The sequence below is a fragment of the Archocentrus centrarchus genome, chromosome 2, assembly GCF_007364275.1.
Source record: "Archocentrus centrarchus isolate MPI-CPG fArcCen1 chromosome 2, fArcCen1, whole genome shotgun sequence".
Taxonomy (NCBI): Eukaryota; Metazoa; Chordata; class Actinopteri; order Cichliformes; family Cichlidae; genus Archocentrus; species Archocentrus centrarchus.
In genome coordinates, this window is record NC_044347.1 from 1,430,088 (window position 1) to 1,457,920 (window position 27,833).

The 27,833-nt window shown below is 42.3% G+C and overlaps 1 pseudogene and 3 gene segments (V, D, J or C); all 4 read left to right on the plus strand.

Moving 5' to 3' along the window:
* LOC115791158 (NACHT, LRR and PYD domains-containing protein 12-like) overlaps positions 1 to 27,833 on the plus strand; it is a 1,329,445-nt pseudogene that overhangs the window by 1,025,747 nt on the left and 275,865 nt on the right.
* On the plus strand, positions 20 to 643 carry LOC115791646 (immunoglobulin kappa variable 1-39-like). The segment is given in 2 exon segments: positions 20 to 126; positions 339 to 643. Coding segments are annotated over 2 exon segments (357 nt in total).
* On the plus strand, positions 8,683 to 9,372 carry LOC115791632 (Ig kappa chain V-III region MOPC 63-like). The segment is given in 2 exon segments: positions 8,683 to 8,789; positions 9,002 to 9,372. Coding segments are annotated over 2 exon segments (360 nt in total).
* Positions 13,290 to 17,059, plus strand: LOC115791658 (immunoglobulin kappa variable 1-39-like). The segment is given in 3 exon segments: positions 13,290 to 13,396; positions 13,609 to 13,805; positions 16,949 to 17,059. Coding segments are annotated over 3 exon segments (360 nt in total).

Below are 27,833 nucleotides of genomic sequence, written 5' to 3' on the forward strand. Positions count from 1 at the left end.
TGTGTGCTGCCTCTCTGCTCCCAGCCTTTAAAGGCCAGTGTTGATCAGAGGCTGTGCAGGCCTCTCAGAGCACCATGATGATGTCACTGACTCTACTGCTGGCCACCCTGGGGCTCCTCGTTCAGGGTGAGACTCTGTGAAAACTTTGCTTCAGGATGCAGCAGGTTCACCACAATGATGTTCTGCTCTGATGGAGAAACACTGAAAGCAGCAGCACTGACCTTCTTCCATCTGTTCTCCATGTTAAAGCAACGATCCTCTTCTGTGTGGATGATGATCATCTTTCTCCAAGCTGGATTTGTCTCACTGACCTTTCTCCTCTTTTTCATCTTTTCCAGGTTCATCAGGACAAATCACCCTGACTCAGTCTCCTGGAGCTCAGTCTGTAGCTGCAGGACAGAGTGTCTCCATCACATGTAGAACCAGTTCAACTGTTGGTAGCTACCTCCACTGGTACCTTCAGAAACCTGGAGAAGCTCCTAAACTCCTGATTTATGACGCTACAACTCGACAGTCTGGAGTTTCAGATCGTTTCAGTGGAAGTGGATCTGATCCTGTCTACACTCTGACCATCAGAGGAGTTCAGGCTGCAGATTCAGGAGTTTATTACTGTCAGCAGGGTTACAGCTCGTTCACACAGTGATACAACACCGTACAAAAACCTCCCTCAGCTTTAGAGGAACTGATCTGACTCAACAGCTGCACTCAGATTAAAAACAACAGAATATTGAAGAGGGAAAAACTTCAGCTGACTGTGTTTTTGAGATTATTGAAACATATTTATATTTAAAAAGTTACATTTGACTTTAAACTGACTTTGAAACATTCTGCAAAAGATCAGAGTTCAAATGTGATTCTAAACTCTAAAACTGTGAGTCTGACTTTATGATGTGGATACTTTTGGAATCAAACATAGATCAGTTTGTTTGATGTTGAATCTTCAATGAAACCATGTTTTGATCATGTTGTGTGTTTTTTGTGTTGCAGCAAATGTACTTTATGATCACTCGACTGCAGCAGAGAACGTTGACTCATTTGTATTTAGCAAAATATGAATTTGAAACTTTCTGTAAAACATTTAATTTAATATTTATTTAACTCTGTTTTTAATGACAGCATAGAAACACTAAAACGTTTGGTTGAAATTTTTAAATGGTTGATTAAAAAAAAAGAAAATGCTTGAAATGTTTATCCACAATGACTATAACACCCATTTCGCCCTGTGGGCGGTCTTAGCCCTCCAAGCTCAGCTCCTCTAGCAGAGGCCTGGGAGCTTGAGGGTCCTGCAGTATCTTAGCTGTTCCCAGGACTGCGCTCTTCTGGACAGAGATCTTGGATGTCATTCCAGGAATCTGCTGTAGCCACTCTCCCAGTGTGGGGGTCACTGCCCCGAGCGTTCCAATTACCACCGGCTGTGGTGGAGGGCTGGCCGGTGTTTTTAAAAACACTTTTAACTGTCAGCAGCTAGCAGTTGACGGCTACTCGAACTGAAACTATTTGAGATTAAACTTTCCACCCCGGTGCTGTGCGCTCTAGTTTACCGACCTCCGAAATATAAGTTCTGGGGGAAACTATGCCGAAGTATGACTGTTTTAATCCTTGGGGATTTTAATATTCATGTTTGCTGCCTGAATATGCCGCTGACGAACGATTTTTTTAAATCTTGTGGACTCGTTTAATCTCACTCAATCAGTTAAAGGCTCGACTCATGAACACGGACATACTCTGGACCTTCTGTTGTCTAGTGGCCTGTCTCTTTATAACACAGAAAACTGTGAACCAAATCTTTCTGATCACAAGCCTATAATATTTGAGTGTTCACTTTCAAGCCAACCTGTGAAACTTGACATACCTTTATGTCAGTCTCGCATTGTCACCCCAGCTACTGCTGATCGGTTTTCCTCTTCTTATCAACTTAGTAACCATGCCATGCTTTTTGATGGGTCTTCCCACTGAAACACTGACAACCTACTTTCCCTGTTCAATTCAGTTTGTTTGGAAATCCTTGACTCCATTGCTCTTCTCATAACTGGGACTCAAAAAGTTAAAACCGAGCCTTGGTTAAATAGGGCCACCAGAGAAATCAGACAACTATGTAGACAAGCTGAACAAAAATGGAAAAAAGATAAGCTCCAGGTGTCTTTTATTGCACTCAAGGAATCCCTGAAAAGCTATCAAAAAGCTGTAAAAGCAACAAAAACAAAATACTACTCTGAGATGGTGTCTAATAACTACCACAGACCACATATTTTATATAAAGTTATTAAGTCTTCTCTCAATCCTCCTGATGCTCCCTCTTTTGTAGCGTCCACAGAGATTTGTGAATATTTCCTGAGATTCTTTGTTGACAGGGTTGCTAATATGAGGTCTAATATCATCCCTCCTGTCATTGACTCATTTGTTCACCCATCTACTTCTGCCATTTTTGAGCACTTCAGCCCGTTTCCCTCTCTTTATTGAACCACATAGTCTGCCACTTGAATCCCACGAGCTGTGCCCTAGATATTATTCCATCTCGACTACTAAAAATGTCTTTCATACTGTGGGAACAAGTGTCTTCCCTATCATAAATAGTAGTCTAATTTCTGTTCACGTCCCTGCTAACCTTAAACATGCTGTAGTGGAACCTATCCTTAAAAAACAACATCTCAACCCTACAGTCTTATCCAATCTCCAAACTACCGTTCCTCTCTAAGATCCTGGAAAAAGTTGTTTTTCTTCAGCTCCACACTTTTTTAGATCAAAACAATATTACTGAAGTATATCAATCTGGGTTTAAAATTCAACACAGCACTGAAACCACTCTTTTAAAAGTACTGACTGACCTCCTAACTATTACTGACTCGGGGGATTCAGTAATGTTAGGACTCTTGGACCTCACTGCTGCCTTTGATACAGTAGATCATAGTATCCTCTTATATAGATTAGAGCATTATGTGGGAATCAGAGGAACAGCACTTGAATAGTTTAAATCTTACTTAACCAACATAACTTTTGCGGTTAGACTGGGGACTATATCTTCCTTAAAAAGCCTGCTTACCCGTGGGGTCCCCCAGGGGTCCATTCTTGGCCCACTTCTTTTTACAATCTATATGCTCCCCTTGGGCTCAATTTTTAAGAAATATGGCATACAGTATCATTGCTATGCTGATGATTCCCAGATCTACTTGCCACTAAAACGCAGTTCTGTGAGTCCATTAAAGGCCATGCTGAATTGTTTAGAGGATATCAAGTTATGGATGGCTTCAAATTTTCTTAGCTTGAATGACCAAAAGACAGAGATTGTTGTGTTTGGTGCCCCTGACCTCCATGATCTCGGCCCTCTAAAGCCTTTCAATAAACTCTTTGCAAGAAATCTAGGAGTGATTTTTGACAGCAAATTGACCTTTGAGAAGCAAATCAATGCTGTCATCAAATCGAGCTTCTTTCATCTAAAACTTCTCGCAAAGGTGAAAACTTTTCTCACCTTTGGGGACTTTGAGAGAGCAAGCCACACCTTTATCTCATTATCTCGACTATTGTAATAGCCTCCATTCAGGTGTCAGTCAATTGCACCTTCATCGATTACAATTGGTCCAAAACGCAGCAGCACGTGTACTGACTGGCACTCGCAAACTGGACCATATATCTCCCATTTTGGCTTCTCTACAGTGGCTCCCAGTGAGTTTTAGAATCAATTTAAAAATTGTATTACTTGTTTTTAAAGCTTTGCATGGCTTAGCACCCTCTTACCTCTCCGACCTCTTATGCCTACATGTTCCTACTAGGGCTTTGAGGTCTGCCGAGCTAATGCTCCTTTCAATCCCAAAGTCAAGACTGAAACACAGAGGAAATCGGGCTTTCGCAGTTGTAGCCCAGAAATTATGGAATACATTGCCTCTTCACATCAAGACCTCCCCAACAGCTGAGATTTTTAAAACTCGGTTGAAAACTCACTTTTATTCCATGGCTTTTATTGAGTCCTGATATGTTATTTTTACTATTTTAGGTTTTCATATAAATTGATGCTTGTGTTATATTGTGTTTTTTTATGTACTGTGTGGCTTTTGTACAGCACTTTGGTGAACTGTTGTTGTTTTTAAAAAAGTGCTTTAGAAATAAATTTGACTTGACTACAACGGGGACCACTGTTACTTTTATCTTCCTCATCCTCTCAAGCTCCTCTCTGAGTCCTTGGTATTTATCGAGCTCCTTGTGTTCCTTCTTTTCGATGTTGCCATCACTTGGTATCACAGCATCTATCACTACTATATATAGGTTATATTTATATGTATATATAGTTGTTCATAGTTCACATTGACTCTGACAGTAAATGATGGACTCACACTTCTACCATCACTGGACTGAACTAATGAAACCTGACTGAGTGGATCTGCTCTCTTCATATACAGCCTACAGTATTTATGCTGATCCATGATGGAATCTTACACATTGTTACTAAAATCATCATAAAGATTGATTTCAGTGTTTGACTGGATTTACTACAGTCACTGTTTCCATTCAGACCCCATCATGAAGTCACTTTAATGTGAACAAAGATGAAGATCAACTGTGTTTATTCTGAAAGTGTCTCAGCCTGCAGATGGTAAAAAGACCTCAGATGGAATCAGAATTTCTTTGAATGAATCTTTATTGTATCAAACAGTGAAATGATGAACATTACAAAACAAAGATCAGAGACAGAAACACCAGCAGTAACAGGAGAACCAGGATCAGAGTCCCAGTGAGTCAGCTCAGGACTGGGAACACTGGTCTCTCCTCAGTGTGTGTGAGAGTGGAGTCTGGGAGCCCTGGGTGGCCTCACAGGTCACAGAGCCCACCTTCTCCCACTGGTCTGCAGGGAGCCTCAGGGTGCTGCTCCAGCTGTAGAGACCGTTCTTCTGCAGCACCCCGGGACTGCTGCTCTCCTCCCAGCTGCTGCTGCTGCTGCTGCTCCCGTCCACTTTCCAGGACAGACTCCAGTCTGAGGGGAAGCCCTTGTTGGCCAGGCACATGAGCGTGGCCTTCCCCTGCTGCAGCTCCTCTCTGGAGGGGGGCAGCACCGTCAGGGTGGGCCGCACATCACCTAGGAGACACCAATCAGATTAGAGGACAGAGCGCACACAGTAACACCTTCACTGTGTGAGAGTGGATTTCCTCTTTAAGGAGTTTCTGACAGATGTTTTCTGCTCCATCACTCACACAGTTTCACTTCCCTTTAAGAAACCTCTCATGCTCATCAGCACAGACTGTCCTCATAGACCTGAAACTCAGCAAACTGCACCAAAATGTCACACAGCACTTCAATGATTATCTTCAGCATAAAGTTCAATTCAATGGTAGTTTAATTATGTGCATGTCTACAAACATAATTACAATGAAAAGCATCAAAGAGCAGCAGCTGATCATTTCACTGTAAACACATGATCTGCTCACACTGAGAACATTTAAACATCAGCCACACATAAAAAGGCAAAACGTGTCAGAAAAATGGAAATTCAACCTGAGCTTAAAGACAGATTATGATCTATTATTTAACATTTGAGCCAAACTTACTTCCCACCTCCAGACTGGTTCCTCCACCAAACGTCCTCCACAGTGATACAAACTGACGGAGCCGTCACACAAAAACCTCTGAGTGCAGAGACACGGCTCTCTGACAAAACCTCAGCTATGTTTCACTCAATTATATTTAGATTTGGTTTGATGGATTTAATACTTTGTAAGACATTTTACTTGATGATTACAATTTTACCTACAAAACTCTATTTGACCATGGTGGAAAATACTGAGCAATATTTAAAATGTATAATGTTTGAGTTTGTAGAGCTGAATCTAAGCTCTTAAAAATATATTATTGTTCTTCAAATAATCAAAAATATTTGACTTACTTCCAAACTCCAGCCTGGTTCCTCCACCAAACGTGTACCACAGTGATACAAACTGCCTGAGCCGCCGTACAAAAACCTCTGAGTGCAGAGACACGGCTCTGTGACTCTGACAGAAACAGTCTCAGTCTGTAAAACACAGCTGATTCACAGGAACATTAAAACAAAGAAAAATATTCATTTCCTTTGATGTTCAAATTTTGTTTGTACACGTGAAAAATTAACAATTTTCTTCATGTAAAAACAATCCAAATGTTCTTTAAACAAACTTCAAAGGGACACTGTGACAGATAGAAACAATGATCATTAATATTCCTGATGAATCCTGTGATAAAGTGATTGATCCATGGAGAAACATCATCATCACTGTAATCCAGGGCTGTGTTCATGTAGTCCTTTTTCTTTTTTTAAGGAAGGTTCCTGACTGAGAGAAGTGGCCCTGAAGTATCTGCATGGCAGCCTTAATGAGAGCTGTTTGAATTCTCCAAATGCTCAAGAAAAGAGCTTCAATGCTTCCTTTGCTTCCTCCTTCAGCAGAGGAGACACAGGACCATCCTTTATGAAAGCAGAGGAGAAAATGCTGTCCTCATAGCCACACACCGTCCAACCATTCATGAAAACTATCAACAACACTGACAAAGTGGTGCACATCATGTAACATCATGTAACTCTTCTTTAGAACTGCATTTTCCATTTCATGCTATAACCTGCTGCAGTGTTTAGAACCTTCAACCAAAGGCGGGTAAACCCGGAGATGAACGCTGAACATCGCACTGCTGGATGAACATGTGCTTGTTGTCCAGGTGTTGATTTGTAAGATTTAGTGCTGTTTATATAAACAGCACTAAATCCAGATTATGATATTTGTTAACTGAACAAAGTGTGTTTCAGATTATAATCCAGTTTGCATGAGTGATGTCTGTTGATGTACTGCAGTCTTTAGGATTAACATGGAATGATGTTTACTTTGGATCAGCTGAGATCAGTGACGGATGGAGGAAACTTTACTCTTTTAACCCTTTAAAAATCAAAACGACCCCCTATGAGCAGCACTTGGTGACAGTGGGAAGGAAAAACTCCCTTTAACAGGAAGAAACCTCCAGCAGAACCAGGCTCAGGGAGGGGGGGTCATCTGCTGTGACCGGATGGGTCTGAGGCAGTGTTGTAGTCAAGACCACCTAACCCGAGACCGAGACAAGACCAAGACCTTTAGGGTCCAAGACCGAGTCAATTCGGAGACCCTAAAGCAAATATATTACCAAATAAATTGGACAATATTCTGGCAATTTAGTGATATTTCCACAGCTGTGGTCTTGACTGGTCTTGAAATAAAATCCCGAGTCTGCAATGTCCGAGTCCATGACAAGACCGAGACAATCAACAAGCGGTCTCAAGACCAAGACCGATCTCGAGTACTACAACACTAGCTCTGATTTCGTAACATCTAGGTGATTTTATGAGAATGTGGATCTTTCAGATCAATTTGAGAAGTGATTTTGATCATGTTTCACATTTTATTGTGTCATGTAATGTCAGCCACTGGTCTTGGACTCGCCCTCCTTCAGTCTTGGTCTCGACTCTTCTTGGACCCTAAAAGTCTTGGTCTTGTCTCGTTCTTGGGTTAGGTCTTGACTACAACACTGATATATACACACATACACACAATTTTGTTGTTTGCAGTAATGTGTGTATGCGCCTTTGTCATGCAATGTACTCAAGGGTGAGAAACTTCAGCAGCAGCAGCTCAGATAAGATGGGGCATGACCACTAAGAGACTTAAAAACAAATAAAATAATTTTAAAATGGATTCGTAAATGAACCGGAAGCCAGTGAAGAGAAGCTAAAATTGGAGTGATGTGCTCTCACTTGCTTGTACCAGATAAAAATCGTGCAGCAGCATTTTGCAGCAGCTGTAGACGAGCAATGGAGGCCTGGCTAATTCCAGTCAGAAGTGCATTACGGTAATCGAGACGAGATGTTATAACAGCATGTATTACTGTTTCGAGATTACATTTTGAAAGAAGAGGCTTGATTTTTGACAATCTCCTAATCAATCAGCTAAAAGAAGCAGGATTTCACCACTGCGTTCACCTGAGCATCAAGCCTTAAAGTCGGGTCCATTTTTACACCTAAATTAGTGATAATGGATTTCTCATATGGGGCCAGGGAGGAAAGGTCAACACAGGGGGTACTGCTGGTGCCACTGGGTCTGAACAACATGATTTCTGTCTTTTTCTCATTCAAACTCAGAAAATTTAGTGACATCCATCCCCTGATGTCTCTAAGGCAGTCAAGGAGAGGCTGGACAGAGCATGAACCGTGTGTTTCAGTGGAAAATACATTTGACAGTCGTCCACGTAATAGGGAAAAGAAATATCGTGCTTCCGAAAAATAGTTCCAAGTGGCAGCAGGTATAAGGAGAACAGGAGCGGTTCCAGAAAGGAGCCCTGAGGAACCCCCCAAGGGAGGGCAGCAGAGGCAGACTCAAAATCATCAATACTGACACAGAAGCTTCTATCAGAGAGGTATGACTTAAACCACTGGAGCGCTGCACCTGCACCATCCATCCATGCATCCATCATCCATCCATCCATCATCCATCCATCCATCCATCCATCCATCCATCCATCCATCCATCCATCCATCCATCCATCCATCCATCCATCCATCCATCCATCAGTAAAACAGTGACAGTAATCTGAGAGTCTGCATGAAAAAAGAAGTGAGCAGTTGGATCAGTGAGGAGGAAACGTGGTGATGTGCTGAGTCAGCTGACTGACTCTGTGTGTTTGCATGTGTGTGCTGCCTCTCTGCTCCCAGCCTTTAAAGGCCAGTGTTGATCAGAGGCTGTGCAGGCCTCTCAGAGCACCATGATGATGTCACTGACTCTACTGCTGGCCACCCTGGGGCTCCTCGTTCAGGGTGAGACTCTGTGAAAACTTTGCTTCAGGATGCAGCAGGTTCACCACAATGATGTTCTGCTCTGATGGAGAAACACTGAAAGCAGCAGCACTGACCTGCTTCCATCTGTTCTCCATGTTAAAGCAACCATCCTCTTCTGTGTGGATGATGATCATCTTTCTCCAAGCTGGATTTGTCTCACTGACCTTTCTCCTCTTTTTCATCTTTTCCAGGTTCATCAGGACAAATCACCCTGACTCAGTCTCCTGGAGCTCAGTCTGTAGCTGCAGGACAGAGTGTCTCCATCACATGTAGAACCAGTTCAAATGTTGGTAGCTACCTCCACTGGTACCTTCAGAAACCTGGAGAAGCTCCTAAACTCCTGATTTATACAGCTACAAATCGTCAGTCTGGAGTTTCAGATCGTTTCAGTGGAAGTGGATCTGATCCTGTCTACACTCTGACCATCAGAGGAGTTCAGGCTGCAGATTCAGGAGTTTATTACTGTCAGCAGAGTCAAAGCTTCCCGTTCACACAGTGATACAACACCGTACAAAAACCTCCCTCAGCTTTAGAGGAACTGATCTGACTCAACAGCTGCACTCAGACTAAAAACAACAGAATATTGAAGAGGGAAAAACTTCAGCTGACTGTGTTTTTGAGATTATTGAAACATATTTATATTTAAAAAGTTACATTTGACTTTTAAACTGATCAGAGTTCAAACGTGATTCTAAACTCTAAAACTGTGAGTCTGACTTTATGATGTGGATACTTTTGGAATCAAACATATATCAGTTTGTTTGATGTTGAATTTTCAATGAAACCATGTTTTGATCATGTTGTGTGTTTTTTGTGGTGCAGCAAATGTATTCTATGATCACTCGACTGCAGCAGACAAAGTTTCAGTCATGAAGGCGTTCATGTTGATTCTGGCAGTAAATGGTGGACTCACACTTCTACCATCACTGGACTGAACTCATGAAACATGAGTGGATCTACTCTCTTCATATACAGCCTACAGTATTTATGCTGATCCATGATGGAACCTTATTTCTAAAGTCCATCCATCCTCTTCCACTGATCCTGCTCAGGGTCACGGGGGGGCTGGAGCCCATCCCAGCTGTACTCTCTGTACAGGTCACCAGCCTGTCACAGGGCCAACACACAGAGGTTACTTCCAAAGTCATTGTAGAGACATGAGTGTGTTCCCATGAAGTCACAAGAACAGCTGTGTTCACTTTGAAAGTGTCTCAGCCTGCAGATGGTAAAAAGACCTCAGATGGAATCAGAATTTCTTTGAATGAATCTTTATTGTATCAATCAGTGAAATGATGAACATTACAAAACAAAGATCAGAGACAGAAACACCAGCAGTAACAGGAAAACCAGGATCATACTCCCAGTGAGTCAGCTCAGGACTTCCCCTGCTGCAGCTCCTCTCTGGAGGGGGCAGCACCATCAGGGTGGGGCCAACATCATCTAGAAGACACCAGTCAGACACACCACAGCACACAGTAACAGCTTCACTGTGAGAAAGCGGGTTTCTTCCAGTTTCTGGCAGATATTTTCTGCTCCATCACTCACACAGTTTCACTTCCCTTTAAGAAACCTCTCATGCTCATCAGCACAGACTGTCCTCATAGACCTGAAACTCAGCAAACTGCACCAGAAAATTAAAGCAAATATATGACTGCATCTCAAATCAAAGTCCTGGCACTTTGATACAAACATCATTAATTGTGTTTTTAGGACAAATTATCAGCCAAACACATCTGATGAACATATAAAACATTAAGGATTTAAACAGGATTGAAATTATTTCCATTTGTGGTGAAAAAACAATCTGAGACCATTTAAAAGATCCTGAATTTGGTTAAGAACAAGAAATGACCTCCAGTCCCACTAAACCTGAATGATTTGAACTCAGCAGCTGATTTAAAGGCTAAATATTGAAATATTTTTAAAGGACAATAATTGTTCTCTAATGTTGCCTCATGTTCACATTGTTCCCCACACAAAGTCACTGGAACGTGAGGACAGAGTCACTAAAGTGGTTCTTCAAGGCTGAAATGGAGAAACTAGCAATCAACACGTGACTGAGTTCAGTGGAAAATTACATCATAAATATTATTGATGTTTAAATTTGATTGATTGTATCAGAGATGCAGCTCTCTGACTCTGACAGAACCTGAACTTGTTCACAGTCTTCAGGTTTCAGTCACTGAAAACATCACTCATGTGCAGTTTAATGTTTTATTAAATCATTTCAATCTGAAATATAAAAACTATATTTGACAGTGGTGGAAAATATTCAGATTTAATTTAAAGGCTCTGAGGTCATGTTTCAGCCTCCAGAGAGGAACGACGTGTTAAAGCATCATTTCTGAAATCATAAATACATGTCCACATGTTTACTGTCTCCCAGCAGCCAGTGCGGTTCCTCCACCAGAGCTGAACCAGAGTCACACAGACTGGATAAAAAGCTCTGAGTGGAGACGCAACAAACTCAACACAAACAGGCTCAGTGTGTAGAACACAGCTGATTCACAGGAACATTAACACAAGGGCAGAACAACAATGGTTTTTCTATATTTAATGTAGTTTTTCCTATATTTGGTGATAACGTTAATTATACCTGAGCGCTACAGAAATAAATCTCACAGAACCAACAAATCCATAAAGGGGATTTTTTAAAGTTATGACACATTCCTGATCAGTCCTGTGATAAAGTGATTGATCCTTACAGAAACAGCATCATCATCATCATCATCATCATCATCATCATCATCATCATCATCATCATCATCATCATCATCATCATCATCATCACAGTAGACCTGACTATCATCCAGCAGATGTCCTCAGATGTTTGTTGTGAGGAGCTTCTGTGTTTGTCATGAAGTCCAGTTTATTGTCAGTGTGAAGGATCTGTGAGCCTGCACTGTCTCCACACAGACCCCATGGATGGGAACAGAAGTCACTGATGTTCAGGTCCTCCTCATGTCCAGCACCAGTGCCTCTGTATCTGCCACACTAAGAACCACACTATGGTTCTGCTTGAACTACCAAACAAAGTGACCCACCAGGTGAGCAGGGAACCATTACTGTCAGCTTATCTGTCAGCAAAGTCAGTCTGATGATGCTGAAGTCACTGGAGTAACAATCATGCTGCTCTCAGGGCTCTCTGGCCTGTCCAGGTGGGTGCAGACATGATTGAGCAGGTAGAGAATGATGTCCTCAACTCCAAGTCAGCGCTGGTAGATGACCTGGAGGGGGTCCAGGTCTTCATGATGTGGGATGTCATTGCCATGAGTCTGTACGGTGGCTCAAAGGGCTCCAAAAGACCATTTGGAGTGGAAATTCCAACTCCCTCCTGTATTTTCCTTCGTCTCCTTGACTCATTGTTCCTCTTGAACTGTTCTTCATGACACATGAAGTAAAGTCAGCAGCAGCACAGGCCTGCAGGATGCTGGGGCTGACACTGTCACAACCTGCAACCTTGCCTTGGTGTAGTCGCTCCAGCTGTTTCCTCATGCAGCCAGCTGTAGCAGGGATGTGTACAGACGGAATCAAGAGGAGGATGAGGGTGGGGGACTCTGAGTACCTGAGCCCCCAGGGGAAGGGGGCAGAGTGATGGATGGTTTGATGGCTGAGGAGGTGTTAAGGCTGGTGCTGTGTGGAGGTCGAGGACTGAACGTGCTGAAAGACTGTTACAAGTCTTTTTGTTAATTGTTGTAAGGCTAATTTCACTGGCTTGTTAACATGACCCTGCTCTACATACCTATAAAGTTTTATCAGAATTAATTCAACACATTTCAAACTCTCATGATTACAGAAAGACTGAATCAGTGCAACCAAAAACATGACCCGCTTGGCCGAGACAAATACAATCAGCACAGTAAACCTCTGGTCCTGGGGACTGAACCCAAACTGCAGATGGCAGCTGCCAGCAGGTGTGTTTAAGGTCTGACGTCTCTTTAATGGGTCTGATGTCATAAACACGTGAACTAGCTGCAGCTGTAGACCTCGAGTACATCCAGGATGTGAAACATGAATATTACAGTGAAAACTAAATTCAATAAATGTAGGCCTCAACATGTTATAAGAGCTCATGCTTCACTTCTTCTGCCCGTGCTGCACACAATGACCACAAAGAGATGTTATATTTTTAAAAGGCCTTTAACTGTCATTTAGTTTGCCCAACATAGCAGAGACCACAGGGACATGAGAACATCCCAATGACATCAAGGGCTTTTTATTGATTATTAGAAAGGATCCATATTTAAAGTTACCTGAATATCATCAATACAATTGCATGAGCCCTTGGATCGATCGATCCATCCATCCATCCATCCATCTATCCATCATCCATCCATCCATCAGTAACACAGTGACAGTAATCTGAGAGTCTGCATGAAAAAAGAAGTGAGCAGTTGGATCAGTGAGGAGGAAACGTGGTGATGTACTGAGTCAGCTGACTGACTCTGTGTGTTTGCATGTGTGTGCTGCCTCTCTGCTCCCAGCCTTTAAAGGCCAGTGTTGATCAGAGGCTGTGCAGGCCTCTCAGAGCACCATGATGATGTCACTGACTCTACTGCTGGCCACCCTGGGGCTCCTCGTTCAGGGTGAGACTCTGTGAAAACTTTGCTTCAGGATGCAGCAGGTTCACCACAATGATGTTCTGCTCTGATGGAGAAACACTGAAAGCAGCAGCACTGACCTTCTTCCATCTGTTCTCCATGTTAAAGCAACCATCCTCTTCTGTGTGGATGATGATCATCTTTCTCCAAGCTGGATTTGTCTCACTGACCTTTCTCCTCTTTTTCATCTTTTCCAGGTTCATCAGGACAAATCACCCTGACTCAGTCTCCTGGAGCTCAGTCTGTAGCTGCAGGACAGAGTGTCTCCATCACATGTAGAACCAGTTCAACTGTTGGTAGCTACCTCCACTGGTACCTTCAGAAACCTGGAGAAGCTCCTAAACTCCTGATTTATCGAGCTACAACTCGCCAGTCTGGATATTCAGATCGTTTCAGAAGAAGAAGAAGAAGAAGAAACAGCCTTTATTGTCCCACAGAGGGGAAATTTGGGTGTAACAGCAGCCGCAGTTATTATAAATATAAATAAAGATATAATAATTCACACTATTAAGAAAAGAATATATATAAAATCAACAAACAATATTAACCTTAATACTACTAATAATAATAACACTATATACAATGTACATGATGTGCCTGTGTGTTGAACCTTAACAGGCCGGACTATTTACAGTATATTATATATTATCCTACATTGTGTAGGCTATTGTGGTTTTTGTTGGGAGCAGTGATGATTATAAAGTCTTACAGCTGCTGGGAGGAAGGATCTGCGGTAACGCTCCTTTGTGCATTTAGGATGCAGCAGTCTGTCACTGAAGGAGCTCTCCAGCTCAGCAACAGTTTCATGCATGGGATGGGAGACCTTGTCCATCAGTGATGTTATTTTGGTCAGAGTCCTTCTGTCTCCCACCACCTGCACTGAGTCGAGAGGACATCCTAGGACAGAGCTGGCTTTCCTGATGAGCTTGTCTATCCTCTTCCTCTCAGCTGTAGACAAGCTGCTGCTCCAACATGCTGCTGCATAGAAGATGGCTGATGCCACCACAGAGTCATAGAAGGTCTTCAGGAGTGTCCCCTGCACTCCAAAAGACCTCAGCCTTCTCAGCAGGTAGAGTCTGCTCTGACCCTTCCTGTAGAGCGCATCAGTGTTATGAGTCCAGTCCAGTTTATTGTTTAGGTGAACACCCAGGTACTTATAAGAGTCCACTATCTCAATGTCCACTCCCTGGATGTTCACCGGTGTCCGTGTGGTGGGTCTGCGCCTGCGGAAATCCACCACCAGCTCCTTGGTTTTAGCGGCGTTGATCAGGAGGTGGTTCCGCTGGCACCAGTCCACAAAGTCCTGAGTCCACTGTCTGTACTCTGAGTCATCCTCACCTGTGATGAGGCCAACTATGGCAGAGTCGTCAGAGAACTTCTGCAGATGGCAGCGTGGGGAGTTGATGGAGAAGTCTGCAGTGTAGAGGGTGAAGAGGAACGGTGCCAGCACAGTTCCCTGTGGGGCCCCCGTACTGCAGACCAGCCTGTCAGAGACACAGCCCTGTGTCCTCACATACTGTGGGCGGTCAGTGAGGTAGTCCAGTATCCACTCGGAGATGTGGTGGTCCACTCCTGACAGTTCCAGCTTGTCTCTCAGAAGTCCTGGCTGGATGGTGTTAAAAGCACTGGAGAAATCAAAGAACATGATCCTCACAGTGCTTCCAGGCTTCTCCAGGTGGGTCAGAGCTCGGTGCAGGAGGTAGATGATGGCGTCATCCACCCCGATGCCAGGCCGGTAGGCGAACTGCAGCGGGTCCAACGAAGACGACACCATGAGGCGTAGATGGTTGAGGACCAGCCTCTCGAGGGTCTTCATTAGATGCAATGTCAGGGCTACCGGCCTGTAGCTGCTAAGATCCTTTGGATGTTTGGTCTTTGGTACCGGTACCACACAGGAGGTCTTCCACAGTTGTGGTACTTTCCCCAGCTTCAAGCTCAGGTTGAACATGTATCCCATGATGCCACACAGCTGATCTGCGCAGCACCTCAGGAGCCTGGAGCTGATGCCGTCTGGACCAGCAGCCTTTCGCACCTTGATCTTACGTAGCTCCTTCCTCACATGATGAGTTGAGAGGGACAAGATGGAGGTGGGGGATGGGGGTTGTGAGATGGAGTCCTCAGAAGTGAAGGGGGTGGGTGATGGCTGAGAGCTGAGAGGTGTGAGGTCCCAAGAAGAAGAAAGGTTGGCAGTCATTAAAGATGGTGGGGCTGACAGCAGGGGGGACTGGGCTGGGGGAGGGGTGGGTGGCTGGTCAAACCTGTTAAAGAACTGGTTCAGGTTGTTCACCCACTCTAAGTCTCCCACAACCCTAGGGCTTGGTTTGTGGCCTGAAATTGAGTTCAAACTCCTCCAAACCCCACTGATGTTGCTCTGCTGTAGCTGGTCCTCCATCTTCTTCCTGTAGATGTTTTTTCCATCCCTGATTTTCCTTCTCAGATCCTTCTGCACGGCTCTCAGCTCCTCCTTATTTCCTGATCTAAAGGCTCTCTTCTTCTCCTTCAGGAGAGCCTTTATTTCAGAGTTGATCCAGGGTTTGTTGATTGAAAAACACCGTACCCTCCTGGTGGGCACAGTGTTTTCCACGCAGAAATTGATGTAATCAGTGATGCAGTCCATGATGCTGTCGATGTCCTCCCCATGAGGGGCACAAAGCTCTTCCCACACAGTGGAGCTAAAGCAGTCTCTCAGAGCTTCTTCAGTCTCCTCAGACCATTTCTTCACTGTGTGTGTCACAACTGGTTCTCTGTGTACCAAGGGTTTGTACACAGGCTGGAGATGAACCAGGTTGTGATCTGAGCCCCCCAGGGGAGGCAGAGGTGATGAGCTGTATGCCTCCTTGATGTTGGCATACAGTAGATCCAGTGTGTTGGTATTCCTGGTGTGGCAGGTGACATACTGGGTGAAGGTGGGGAGAGTGGAGGACAGGGAGACGTGGTTAAAGTCCCCTGAGATCAGAAAGAGGGCCTGTGGGTGCTGTGTTTGGAGTCTGCTGGTAGTAGCATGGAGGACATCGCAGGCTGCAGCAGCGTTAGCAGAGGGCGGCACATACACAGTTATCACAATAACATGTGAAAACTCCCGAGGAAGATAGTACGGCCTCAAGCTAACAGCGAGCAGTTCAATGTCCTTACTGCAGAGCGTCTCTTTGATGGTTAGATGTCTGGAGTTGCACCATCTATCGTTCACAAACACAGCCAGACCCCCGCCTCTCTTCTTACCACTCTTCTTGGTTCTGTCGGCACGGATCAAATGAAAGCCGTCCATGTTTATGTGTGAGTCCGGGGTTAGCTCGGTTAGCCACGTCTCCGTCAGGCACATGAGGCTGCTCTCCCGGTAGCTCCTTTGATGTCGCGTTAGCGCCGCCAGCTCGTCCACTTTGTTGGGAAGAGATCTCACGTTTCCCATGATGATGGACGGGATGACGGGCCTGTACCTTCTCCCCTGGCAACGACGACCTATGCCCGCACGTCTCCCGCGTCTCTTCCTTCTCAGTTCGCGGGGAATATCGAGTCGTTCTGCAGGAGTAGGCACAGCGGAGTGGAAGTGGATCTGGGACTGACTTCACTCTGACTATCAGAGGAGTTCAGGCTGCAGATTCAGGAGTTTATTACTGTCAGCAGGGTTACAGCACACCGTTCACACAGTGATACAACACCGTACAAAAACCTCCCTCAGCTTTAGAGGAACTGATCTGACTCAACAGCTGCACTCAGACTAAAAACAACAGAATATTGAAGAGGGAAAAACTTCAGCTGACTGTGTTTTTGAGATTATTGAAACATATTTATATTTAAAAAGTTACATTTGACTTTAAACTGACTTTGAAACATTCTGCAAAACATTTAATTTAATTTAATTTACTTTACTTTAATTTAATTTAATTTAATTTAATTTAATTTAATTTAAATTAATTTAATTTAATTTAATTTAATTTAATTTAATTTAATTTTTAATGACAGCATTGAAACAGTAACACTGGTTTTAATCTATTATCTGTTGTAATTCAGATTTTTAGATTAAATTTTTAATTTCTTTATTTTATTTTTTTGTTTGTTTATTTTTTAATGATTAAAAAAAGGAAATACTTGAAATGTTTAATAACTGCAGATTTGAAGCTTTTTCATATTCACATATCATATCATATCATATCATATCATATCCACAGTAAGTTTAACACCCAGCTCTCTCGAGTGTTCTGATTACCACGGGGACCACTGCACTAATGAAACCTGACTGAGTGGATCTGCTCTCTTCATATACAGCCTACAGTATTTATGCTGATCCATGATGGAATCTTACACATTGTTACTAAAATCATCATAAAGATTGATTTCAGTGTTTGACTGGATTTACTACAGTCACTGTTTCCATTCAGACCCCATCATGAAGTCACTTTAATGTGAACAAAGATGAAGATCAACTGTGTTTATTCTGAAAGTGTCTCAGCCTGCAGATGGTAAAAAGACCTCAGATGGAATCAGAATTTCTTTGAATGAATCTTTATTGTATCAAACAGTGAAATGATGAACATTACAAAACAAAGATCAGAGACAGAAACACCTGCAGTAACAGGAGAACCAGGATCAGAGTCCCAGTGAGTCAGCTCAGGACTGGGAACACTGGTCTCTCCTCAGTGTGTGTGAGAGTGGAGTCTGGGAGCCCTGGGTGGCCTCACAGGTCACAGAGCCCACCTTCTCCCACTGGTCTGCAGGGAGCCTCAGGGTGCTGCTCCAGCTGTAGAGGCCGTCCTTCTGCAGCACCCCGGGGCTGCTGCTCTCCTCCCAGCTGCTGCTGCTGCTGCTGCTCCCGTCCACCTTCCAGGACAGACTCCAGTCTGAGGGGAAGCCCTTGTTGGCCAGGCACATGAGCGTGGCCTTCCCCTGCTGCAGCTCCTCTCTGGAGGGGGGCAGTACCGTCAGGGTGGGCCGCACATCACCTAGGAGACACCAATCAGATTAGAGGACAGAGCGCACACAGTAACACCTTCACTGTGTGAGAGTGGATTTCCTCTTTAAGGAGTTTCTGACAGATGTTTTCTGCTCCATCACTCACACAGTTTCACTTCCCTTTAAGAAACCTCTCATGCTCATCAGCACAGACTGTCCTCATAGACCTGAAACTCAGCAAACTGCACCAAAATGTCACACAGCACTTCAATGATTATCTTCAGCATAAAGTTCAGTTATATGGTAGTTTAATTATGTGCACGTCTACAAACATAATTACAATGAAAAGCATCAAAGAGCAGCAGCTGATCATTTCACTGTAAACACATGATCTGCTCACACTGAGAACATTTAAACATCAGCCACACATAAAAAGGCAAAACGTGTCAGAAAAATGGAAATTCAACCTGAGCTTAAAGACAGATTATGATCTATTATTTAACATTTGAGCCAAACTTACTTCCCACCTCCAGACTGGTTCCTCCACCAAACGTCCTCCACAGTGATACAAACTGACGGAGCCGTCACACAAAAACCTCTGAGTGCAGAGACACGGCTCTCTGACAGAACCTCAGCTATGTTTCACTCAATTATATTTAGATTTGGTTTGATGGATTTAATACTTTGTAAGACATTTTACTTGATGATTACAATTTTACCTACAAAACTCTATTTGACCATGGTGGAAAATACTGAGCAATATTTAAAATGTATACTGTTTGAGTTTGTAGAGCTGAATCTAAGCTCTTAAAATTATATTATTGTTCTTCAAATAATCAAAAATATTTGACTTACTTCCAAACTCCAGCCTGGTTCCTCCACCAAACGTGTACCACAGTGATACAAACTGCCTGAGCCGCCGTACAAAAACCTCTGAGTGCAGAGACACGGCTCTGTGACTCTGACAGAAACAGTCTCAGTCTGTAAAACACAGCTGATTCACAGGAACATTAAAACAAAGAAAAATATTCATTTCCTTTGATGTTCAAATTTTGTTTGTACACGTGAAAAATTAACAATTTTCTTCATGTAAAAACAATCCAAATGTTCTTTAAACAAACTTCAAAGGGACACTGTGACAGATAGAAACAATGATCATTAATATTCCTGATGAATCCTGTGATAAAGTGATTGATCCATGGAGAAACATCATCATCACTGTAATCCAGGGCTGTGTTCATGTAGTCCTTTTTCTTTTTTTAAGGAAGGTTCCTGACTGAGAGAAGAGGCCCTGAAGTATCTGCGTGGCAGCCTTAATGAGAGCTGTTTGAATTCTCCAAATGCTCAAGAAAAGAGCTTCAATGCTTCCTTTGCTTCCTCCTTCAGCAGAGGAGACACAGGACCATCCTTTATGAAAGCAGAGGAGAAATTGCTGTCCTCATAGCCACACACCGTCCAACCATTCATGAAAACTATCAACAACACTGACAAAGTGGTGCACATCATGTAACATCATGTAACTCTTCATTAGAACTGCATTTTCCATTTCATGCTATAACCTGCTGCAGTGTTTAGAACCTTCAACCAAAGGCGGGTAAACCCGGAGATGAACGCTGAACATCGCACTGCTGGATGAACATGTGCTTGTTGTCCAGGTGTTGATTTGTAAGATTTAGTGCTGTTTATATAAACAGCACTAAATCCAGATTATGATATTTGTTAACTGAACAAAGTGTGTTTCAGATTATAATCCAGTTTGCATGAGTGATGTCTGTTGATGTACTGCAGTCTTTAGGATTAACATGGAATGATGTTTACTTTGGATCAGCTGAGATCAGTGACGGATGGAGGAAACTTTACTCTTTTAATCCTTTAAAAATCAAAACGACCCCCTATGAGCAGCACTTGGTGACAGTGGGAAGGAAAAACTCCCTTTAACAGGAAGAAACCTCCAGCAGAACCAGGCTCAGGGAGGGGGGGTCATCTGCTGTGAGGGGGCTGAGACAGTGTTGTAGTCAAGACCACCTAACCTGAGACCGAGTTGAGACCAAGACTTTTAGGGTCCAAGACCGAGTCAAGGCCAAAACCAGTGCTCCACCCTACATGACACAATAAAATGTGAAACATGATCAAAATCACTTCTCAAATTGATCTGAAAGATCCACTTTCTCATAAACACACCTGAATATGAAACACTCAGAGCTGAAATAAATGTAACCATCTTTATTTAATACTCCTGGGTGACTTCCATCATTTATCACAGAATGTAAAACAATTATTCAGAGTTCATCACAATAGTCTTTAATTTCTCTTCCTTTCATAAACAATACATAACGTTATGTTGTTTTTAAACCAACAATGTCTATGAAAATCAGTGCTATTTCAAAACCACATAGCTAAATGTGTAAAACTGAAAATGTTAGATGCATATGCAACGGTTCGGCCTTTTTGCATGATGACCTAATCCATGTTTTGATGCATCAGCCTGCAGTGTCACTTCTTCTCTCGGATCGAAGTAGGCTAGTACTGGCCCTGGTTCAGCTGTTATGGTCTCTTTCATTTTTTCAAATGCTTTTCCATGTGTTTTCTGCCATTTGAACTCTTTGAACTTTGGCAAAATTTATTAACCCTCAGGTTAATACCCAGGTTTGAGACCAGGAAGTTGAGACCAGTTCCTGCTCCCAGACCACCAAAAAAACAAAGCTAAAATGAGCAAAAAACTATTTAAGCATCAAAATTCAAAGAGAAATATAGCCGCAAGCGGTGATAATAGGCCCTCGCCAGTCGCCGCCCAGGTGCTGGTGCCGGAACTTGCTGCCTAAACATGACAGTTGGTGCCCTTTTATACTGTTGCCAATTTAAAGTACTGAAGTTCTTTTATTGCCTGCACAGAAGGGAATCTCCACATTAATAAAGTGGGAAATTTTTTTGGCAACACTGTGCAGAAATTAAAACCTCAATAACTGAATTGGATAATAATTGAACTGGAGGTTCATTTGAATGCATTGTCTATGCCAACGTATTTAATATTTTACCTGCCCCATATGAAATGGGACTCTGATGGTCAGATGTTAAAGTTTCTATATGGTGATTTGGTTTCTGGTCAGGTTGACTTTTCTTACAGGCAATTTAATCTCTATGTTACTCACTTCTCTCTTTCTCTCTCTCACCTCTCACTCCCTCACCTTTCACCCCTCTCTCTCTTTTGCCCGTCTTCTGACCTCTGTCTCTCTCACTCACACACACACACATGCACGGACATTATAATTGCTGCTACTGTTCTTAGTTAGCAATGTCCTCTTTAAGGTTTTCTATCAAATGCAGATTTAAACAGTAGCAGATGGGACACTGGTGGTCAGGTGTGTAAGGTTTTTTTTTTTTAATCAAATGCAGATTAAAAGGTAGCAGATTTTTCTATTTTGTGTATCTGCAAACTTCACTTTCAGTAGTTCTGCAAATGGGGTGAATGACTCCATCACTGTGGTGTGCCATGTTCAATGTTAAAAAGAAGTTGCTGGAAACTAGTTGCCAGGTGACAGTTTATCTGACCTGAATTCATGCTGCTTTACACTCGGTCTCTGTGGGATTAAGAAGAGTATTCTTGTGTACTTGTAATTTCATTGGAGATTGATTTGAATGCATTGTCTATGCCAAGTGATTAGGTGACAGTTAGTGCTGGCTTATTATTCTTGTTTTGTTAGGAGTATTGTTGGTTTATTTGTTTGGTAAACTGATTTTGATGAAATATGACATCTTTTAGATCAGATTAGATCATTTTTTTTCCTGACCTCTACATATGCCACTTGTGGTTAGTTATTAAAGGAGCATTTGAAAGTGGGGAAATTGAATGACTATAGGTGTATGGTGTGCATTTCATTTTTTAAATTAATTTATCTTTAAAGTAAAATTAGCTTTTGACCTGGTTTGATGATTTCTCATCTTTGTGAGGTATAAAAAGAGTATTCTCGTGTACTTGTAATTCCATTGGATTTTCCCAGTCCGGTGTCAGAACGAATGTTCATTAAAAAAGCAGAAATTTTAAAAATAAGTGCCCATACTGTCAAGCTAAAGAGGAAAATGAGACAGACAATCAAACAAGTGAAGCTAATAATAATGATAAAGACCAGTGCACGTGTGAGTCAGATTATAAAACAAGCAGCTGACATAATGACAGCAATTAAGACAGCAGTTTCTCATGAAAATTGTCCCCACAATAGTGTTGAAAGTTTATTTGCATCATTAGGTATTAATCAACAAATATTCGAGGCAGCCTATAAACATTTTGGTGGGTGTACTCAAATAGTTTGAAAGAGGCAGGTTAAAGAAGTTTGGGTCAACCAGTACAACAGAAATTTACTCAAGTGCTGGAATGCCAACCTTGATTTACAATTCGTAGATGATGTTTACGCCTGTACAGTTTATATCATTTCTTACATATCAAAATCTGAGCGGGAGATGGGTTTATTGTTAAATAATGCTCAAAAAGAAGCCAATAAGGGGAATCTTGATGCAAATGAAAATGTTAAGTAGTGTTTATTTACATAATAGGGACGTATCAGCACTGTTTACCGCTTGACAAATATGCACTTAAAAGAAAGTTCACGAAAAGTCGTTCTTTTTTATTCCATCTGGGGATAATATAGTTAGAATGAGCAAACCAATAAGTTGTGTCTCAGAAACAGATGGAAAAGATGATATTTGGATGAGGAATATTATTAATCGATAACAGAATAGGTCACTTGACACTACGTTTAATGATATGTGTATGGCTCCCTTTGCGTCAGACTATCGACTCGTTAGTAAAAATGAAAAATGTAAAAAAACCCATACAGTTACGGAATGACTGTGGCTTTATAACTAAAACAACATGTACACAACAGGCAATAATTTGATATGTGCATTTTTCTGAGACAAAAAATCCAGAGCTCTTTCATAAAAGTATGTTCCAATTATTCGTGCCTTATCGTGACAATTTGAAACCTCAGCACTGGGAGACATTTTTACTTTACTTTCAAAATGGTATCGTACGCTTTAGTATTGGTTCTATACATTCGGTGAAGTCTTTAGTGAGGTCAAATAGGAGCAAGTTTGAATTAGAAACGGAAGACTTGGAAAAGTTGCAAAATGAAGTTGATTGTGATGAGGTTTTAGAAGACGAGTGGTGCATGTTGTGTCCCAAACAGGAAGTGGAGCGTTTAGAGTGTCTTAATGAAACTGATAAGCATGGGAATGTACATTTGGATGATGAAGTTGACCATATCCCTGATTTAGCAGTTGTTCATGAGGAAGTGAGTCACTTAGAGAAATGCAACAACGTTTTGTCTAGAAAAGATGGCCTGGCATTAATTGTGCAGTGGTGTTTAGGTAAAGTAAGTGGTAAAAATCCAGACCCTTTTCATGTCTTTATTACGGGTGGTCTCTTTCCCAGCAAAAGAGTTCCGGTACCGGTGCCTTAATTTGAACCGTTTGGCGGGTTTTCCACCGCGACAGCACTCAGTGCTCTGCCGAAAAACGGGTTCAACTCCGGCCCCGCAAACTAGCTGGTCTCGAACCGAGAACGGGAGACGAAAGCGGCAGAAGGGCGTGACTCTGCCATCTCAACATCAAGTTTTCTACCATATTACATGTGTATTACATGAAAAAAGTGAAGCGATTTTCACAGCTGTGAATTAGGTTGGGCTCTAAGGCTGAACTTGCTGCTTTGTATCAGTTCATATCACAGATAAAAGGACACAAAGTGCGTACTTGTTGTCTTGCTCTAATCACTGTCTCTGTTCACATCTGTTCTGCACACAGATGCTGCAGTAGTTTGGTTTGGACCGTAAAAGGAGAGCGTGTTCTCCCACATTTGTGCGCTTCGGCTTCCATGTCCAGACGAGGATCCGCCCACACCCATACGTAAAGGAGCAGTTCACAGAAATGCGGTGGGAACACGGGCCCGTTTTTAAGCATTTCGCCGGTTCATTAGGAACATCACGAGCACTGGCACGCGAACCGGCTCCTCGGCGTTAGGAAAGTAGCAACATTAGAGCAATTCAGTATTAGGCTGTCAGGTTGCTGACACCTTTGTGTCCTCATCCTGATTGCATTAATGTTCTGTTGACTGCACCAACTGGGATAGCAGCTTATAACTTAAAGGCAGCTACTATTCACACTACCTTCATATTGGAAGTACCATTCAGCTACCTTACACACCTTTGGGTAAAGAGAAGTTAAATTCTCTTCGTGCAAAATACAGTGAACTCCAAATTCTGATAATTGATGAAATTTCTAAGGTGCTCCATAAGTTGCTAGCGCATATTCATGGAAAGTTAAGACAGATAAAACAAACAGGTGACTTTTCCCCATTTGGAAATGTTAGTATTATTGCGGTTGGAGACTTCTTTCAGTAGCCTCCTGTAAAAGGGACAGCACTGTTTTTGGAAAATATAGGCATTAATCTCTGGACAAATTTTTCAATAGTTCAGTTTAAAACCATTATGAGGCAAAAAGATGAATTGTTTGCACAATAATTAAACTGACTTCATACACGTTCTAAAGGGATGCCAGTGCTGAAAAGCGATATAGAAATTTTAACAAGCTGTGAAACTGGAGAGGTCGCTTCTTCACTGCATATTTTTTCCACAAACTTTCAAGTTTTTGACCATAATCTTAACCACTTAACTGGCGGCTAAAAAAAACAAAAAACGCCTGAAAAAGCATACCCAAATTAAATCAGCTGCTGTTCCTGAACTCTTTGGAGTAAACACAAAAGTTTAGTGTCTTTGCGAAGCAGACAACCTATATTTTTCATTTATGTAGTCAAAAGCACTGTAACTGTAATGAGTTTGTAGCTATTAAGTTTGGAACACAGAAAAAGTAGACAATTTTTGCCTCGCCTAGATTTTTCCTGATTGTTATCATGTAACTACACACTGAATATAGAAGGTATCGACTGGAAAATACATTGGAGCTGTAGAATGAAGTCTTTTTGTCATGCATTTCGAATTTCATCAAGATAGCACAAAAGCCTATTGTTTTGTAAAGGTTTTTGTGCATTGATGCCCTGGCGTGCTCTCTCACGTGCCATTTGGATAGTCCAAGTGCCGCATCTAAGCCCCCTTTGACATGCAAATTTTAAAGGGCTGTAACTCCTCAATGCTTCAACATACAGTCATCAATGAGGGCTCTAATCAAAGATACTACCCTGAGGAATCCTGTACTACACACAAAATTACTGAATAAATCATAAATAAAGCCATACTAATCTAATAAAATATGAATGACACTATTGTACATTGTAAAAAAAAAAACTAGTCACAAAACAAATCACAATTTCTGTAAATGCTATTTTATTTTTCAGAGTAATGTAAAAAAAAACACAGCACAGCAAACTGCAACTATTTACAATTATTCTGCTCTACCCCCACCCCCCCTCACATGGAATTTTCAATGTGCCACCGGTTATAACAGTCTCTGTTTGGGACAAAGCACAATGGCTTTTCACATGTGGTGCACTGGCCCTTCTGGCCCGTGCTGTAACAGGCATTAGATCCTCTTCATCAGATGAAGAAGCCTCTTCCACCATCTTCTCTTTGGCTGGCTGCCACTCATGATCAGAGGTTCCCCTAATTTGTAAAAGAAGGAAAATGTCAGGCCTTCATGCACCAAAAACCCAGTCATTTTTCAGTGATTCCCTTACACACACAAATAAATACATTGTATATCAAAAAAAGTTACAGTAAATGCAGACAGTGCATACACACATAAAATAAAAACCACACAATCCTCCCAGTAGTCCTTGTCTGATACAAAATGTACAACCTCCTCCCATACAATAACCCCCACCCCCAACTTGTAAAACTTTAGACACTTACTGGTCATCTCCATCGGAAAACGAATCTTCTTCTGATGTTGGATCATCAGTTGAACCCGAAAAGTCTGATGCTGAAACATCACTCTCTCTCCGTGTGAGCAATTCCACAACCTCCTGAGCGCTGAACTTGGTCTTGCCGGCGGCCCGCTGTGCCATTTCGCAAAACTCCAAAACAACGATGCGATCACGACGAATCTCAAATGAAGCTCTGAGACGTTGTCCACCTCACCTTGCCCTTTTATCGGGTGATGCTGACGTAATAGAGAAGCCTGCGAAACCCCCAATCGATACTTACAGTACACCTTTCCCTACCCCCAAACACCTGGCACATTTCAATACGTAAATCACACCACTATACAGCGCCCACGCAAACACACAATATAAGTGGCGCCACAGCGGCGCACGGTTATATTTTCTGTGTAATGGTGCATGCCAAGCTCAGCATTACATACATATTTACATCAGAACGGCATATAATACGAGGACGAGCTGAGAATAAAAACTTACCTTCTGCCTTCTGAGTAACAGGTGTTCATTTGCAGCGATAAAACTGGTCAAATCAGCGACGACATTCTCTAATACAAAATAATCCACTCTCGTGAGTCATTTAGTCACTTCGTATAATAAATGTAGTCTGTTTTTGATGCATTCTGACAATCCGTTGCCGAGAGAAAACATTGTAAATACTGTTTATGCACGTCAGCGCATAGACTCCTACTTCCTGTTTGGTTTACGCATGGAGGACGCACCGACTACGCACTGAATACGCAGGGAGTTTATGCCTTCATGTGAAAACACACCCCATAGTGCCATATACCCACGTGTCGGGAATTTTATTGGCTATCCATCTGTGGTTTTAGATTTCGGGTTAGAGTTGACCAATAAGAACGATTGGAGAACATTTGGGGGCATGTCCTTAAATGTCACATGACGCTCTCTGGATATTATTGGCTCTGGAAAATCCATTTCATAACATGATTGGCTAAATGAGGTGTCAATCGAATTCTGAGGGTCTAGTCTGTCATATAAAAGCATCGTGAGGGCGAACGGCAGCGTTACTGTGATGCTATGAGGCTTCAAAGTCGGAAATCGCTACAGAGGGCCCGCGGGCGGGCCCTTGCCAGTTAACAGGTTAAGCAGCTCATAAGCTCTTGTGAGGAATATGTTGAAATTGATGCGCAGGATTATGATTTAAATCCAAAAACAGGGAAATTAGAGTTAAGAGGTGTTGCTCATTTAGATGCGAAATACACATGCTTACGAGATAAACTGCTAATGGGTAGGAATGCATGTGTTATGTTGTTTAAAAATATTGACGTTAATGATGGACTTGTTAATGGTTTGTGTGGGACAGTTAGACATATTGTAATGTTGGATAAGATGTTTCCAGAGGCAGTTTACATTCATTTTGATGATTGTAATGCAGGCAGAGACAGGAGACAACGGAGTTCCTATCCCTCTCCAGATTTAACAGGATGTATTCGTATGGAACCAGAGGAAGAACGGGCCAATAGTAAAGGTGGTGTGCGTCGTCAGTTTCCACTTAAACTTGCGTGGGCCTGTACAGTACATAAAGTACAAGGCATTTCTCTAGATAAAGCAGTGGTGTCCCTCAAAAAAACATTTGCAGCTGGTCAGGCGTATGTAGCTCTAAGTCGCGTTCGAACTTTAGATGGATTA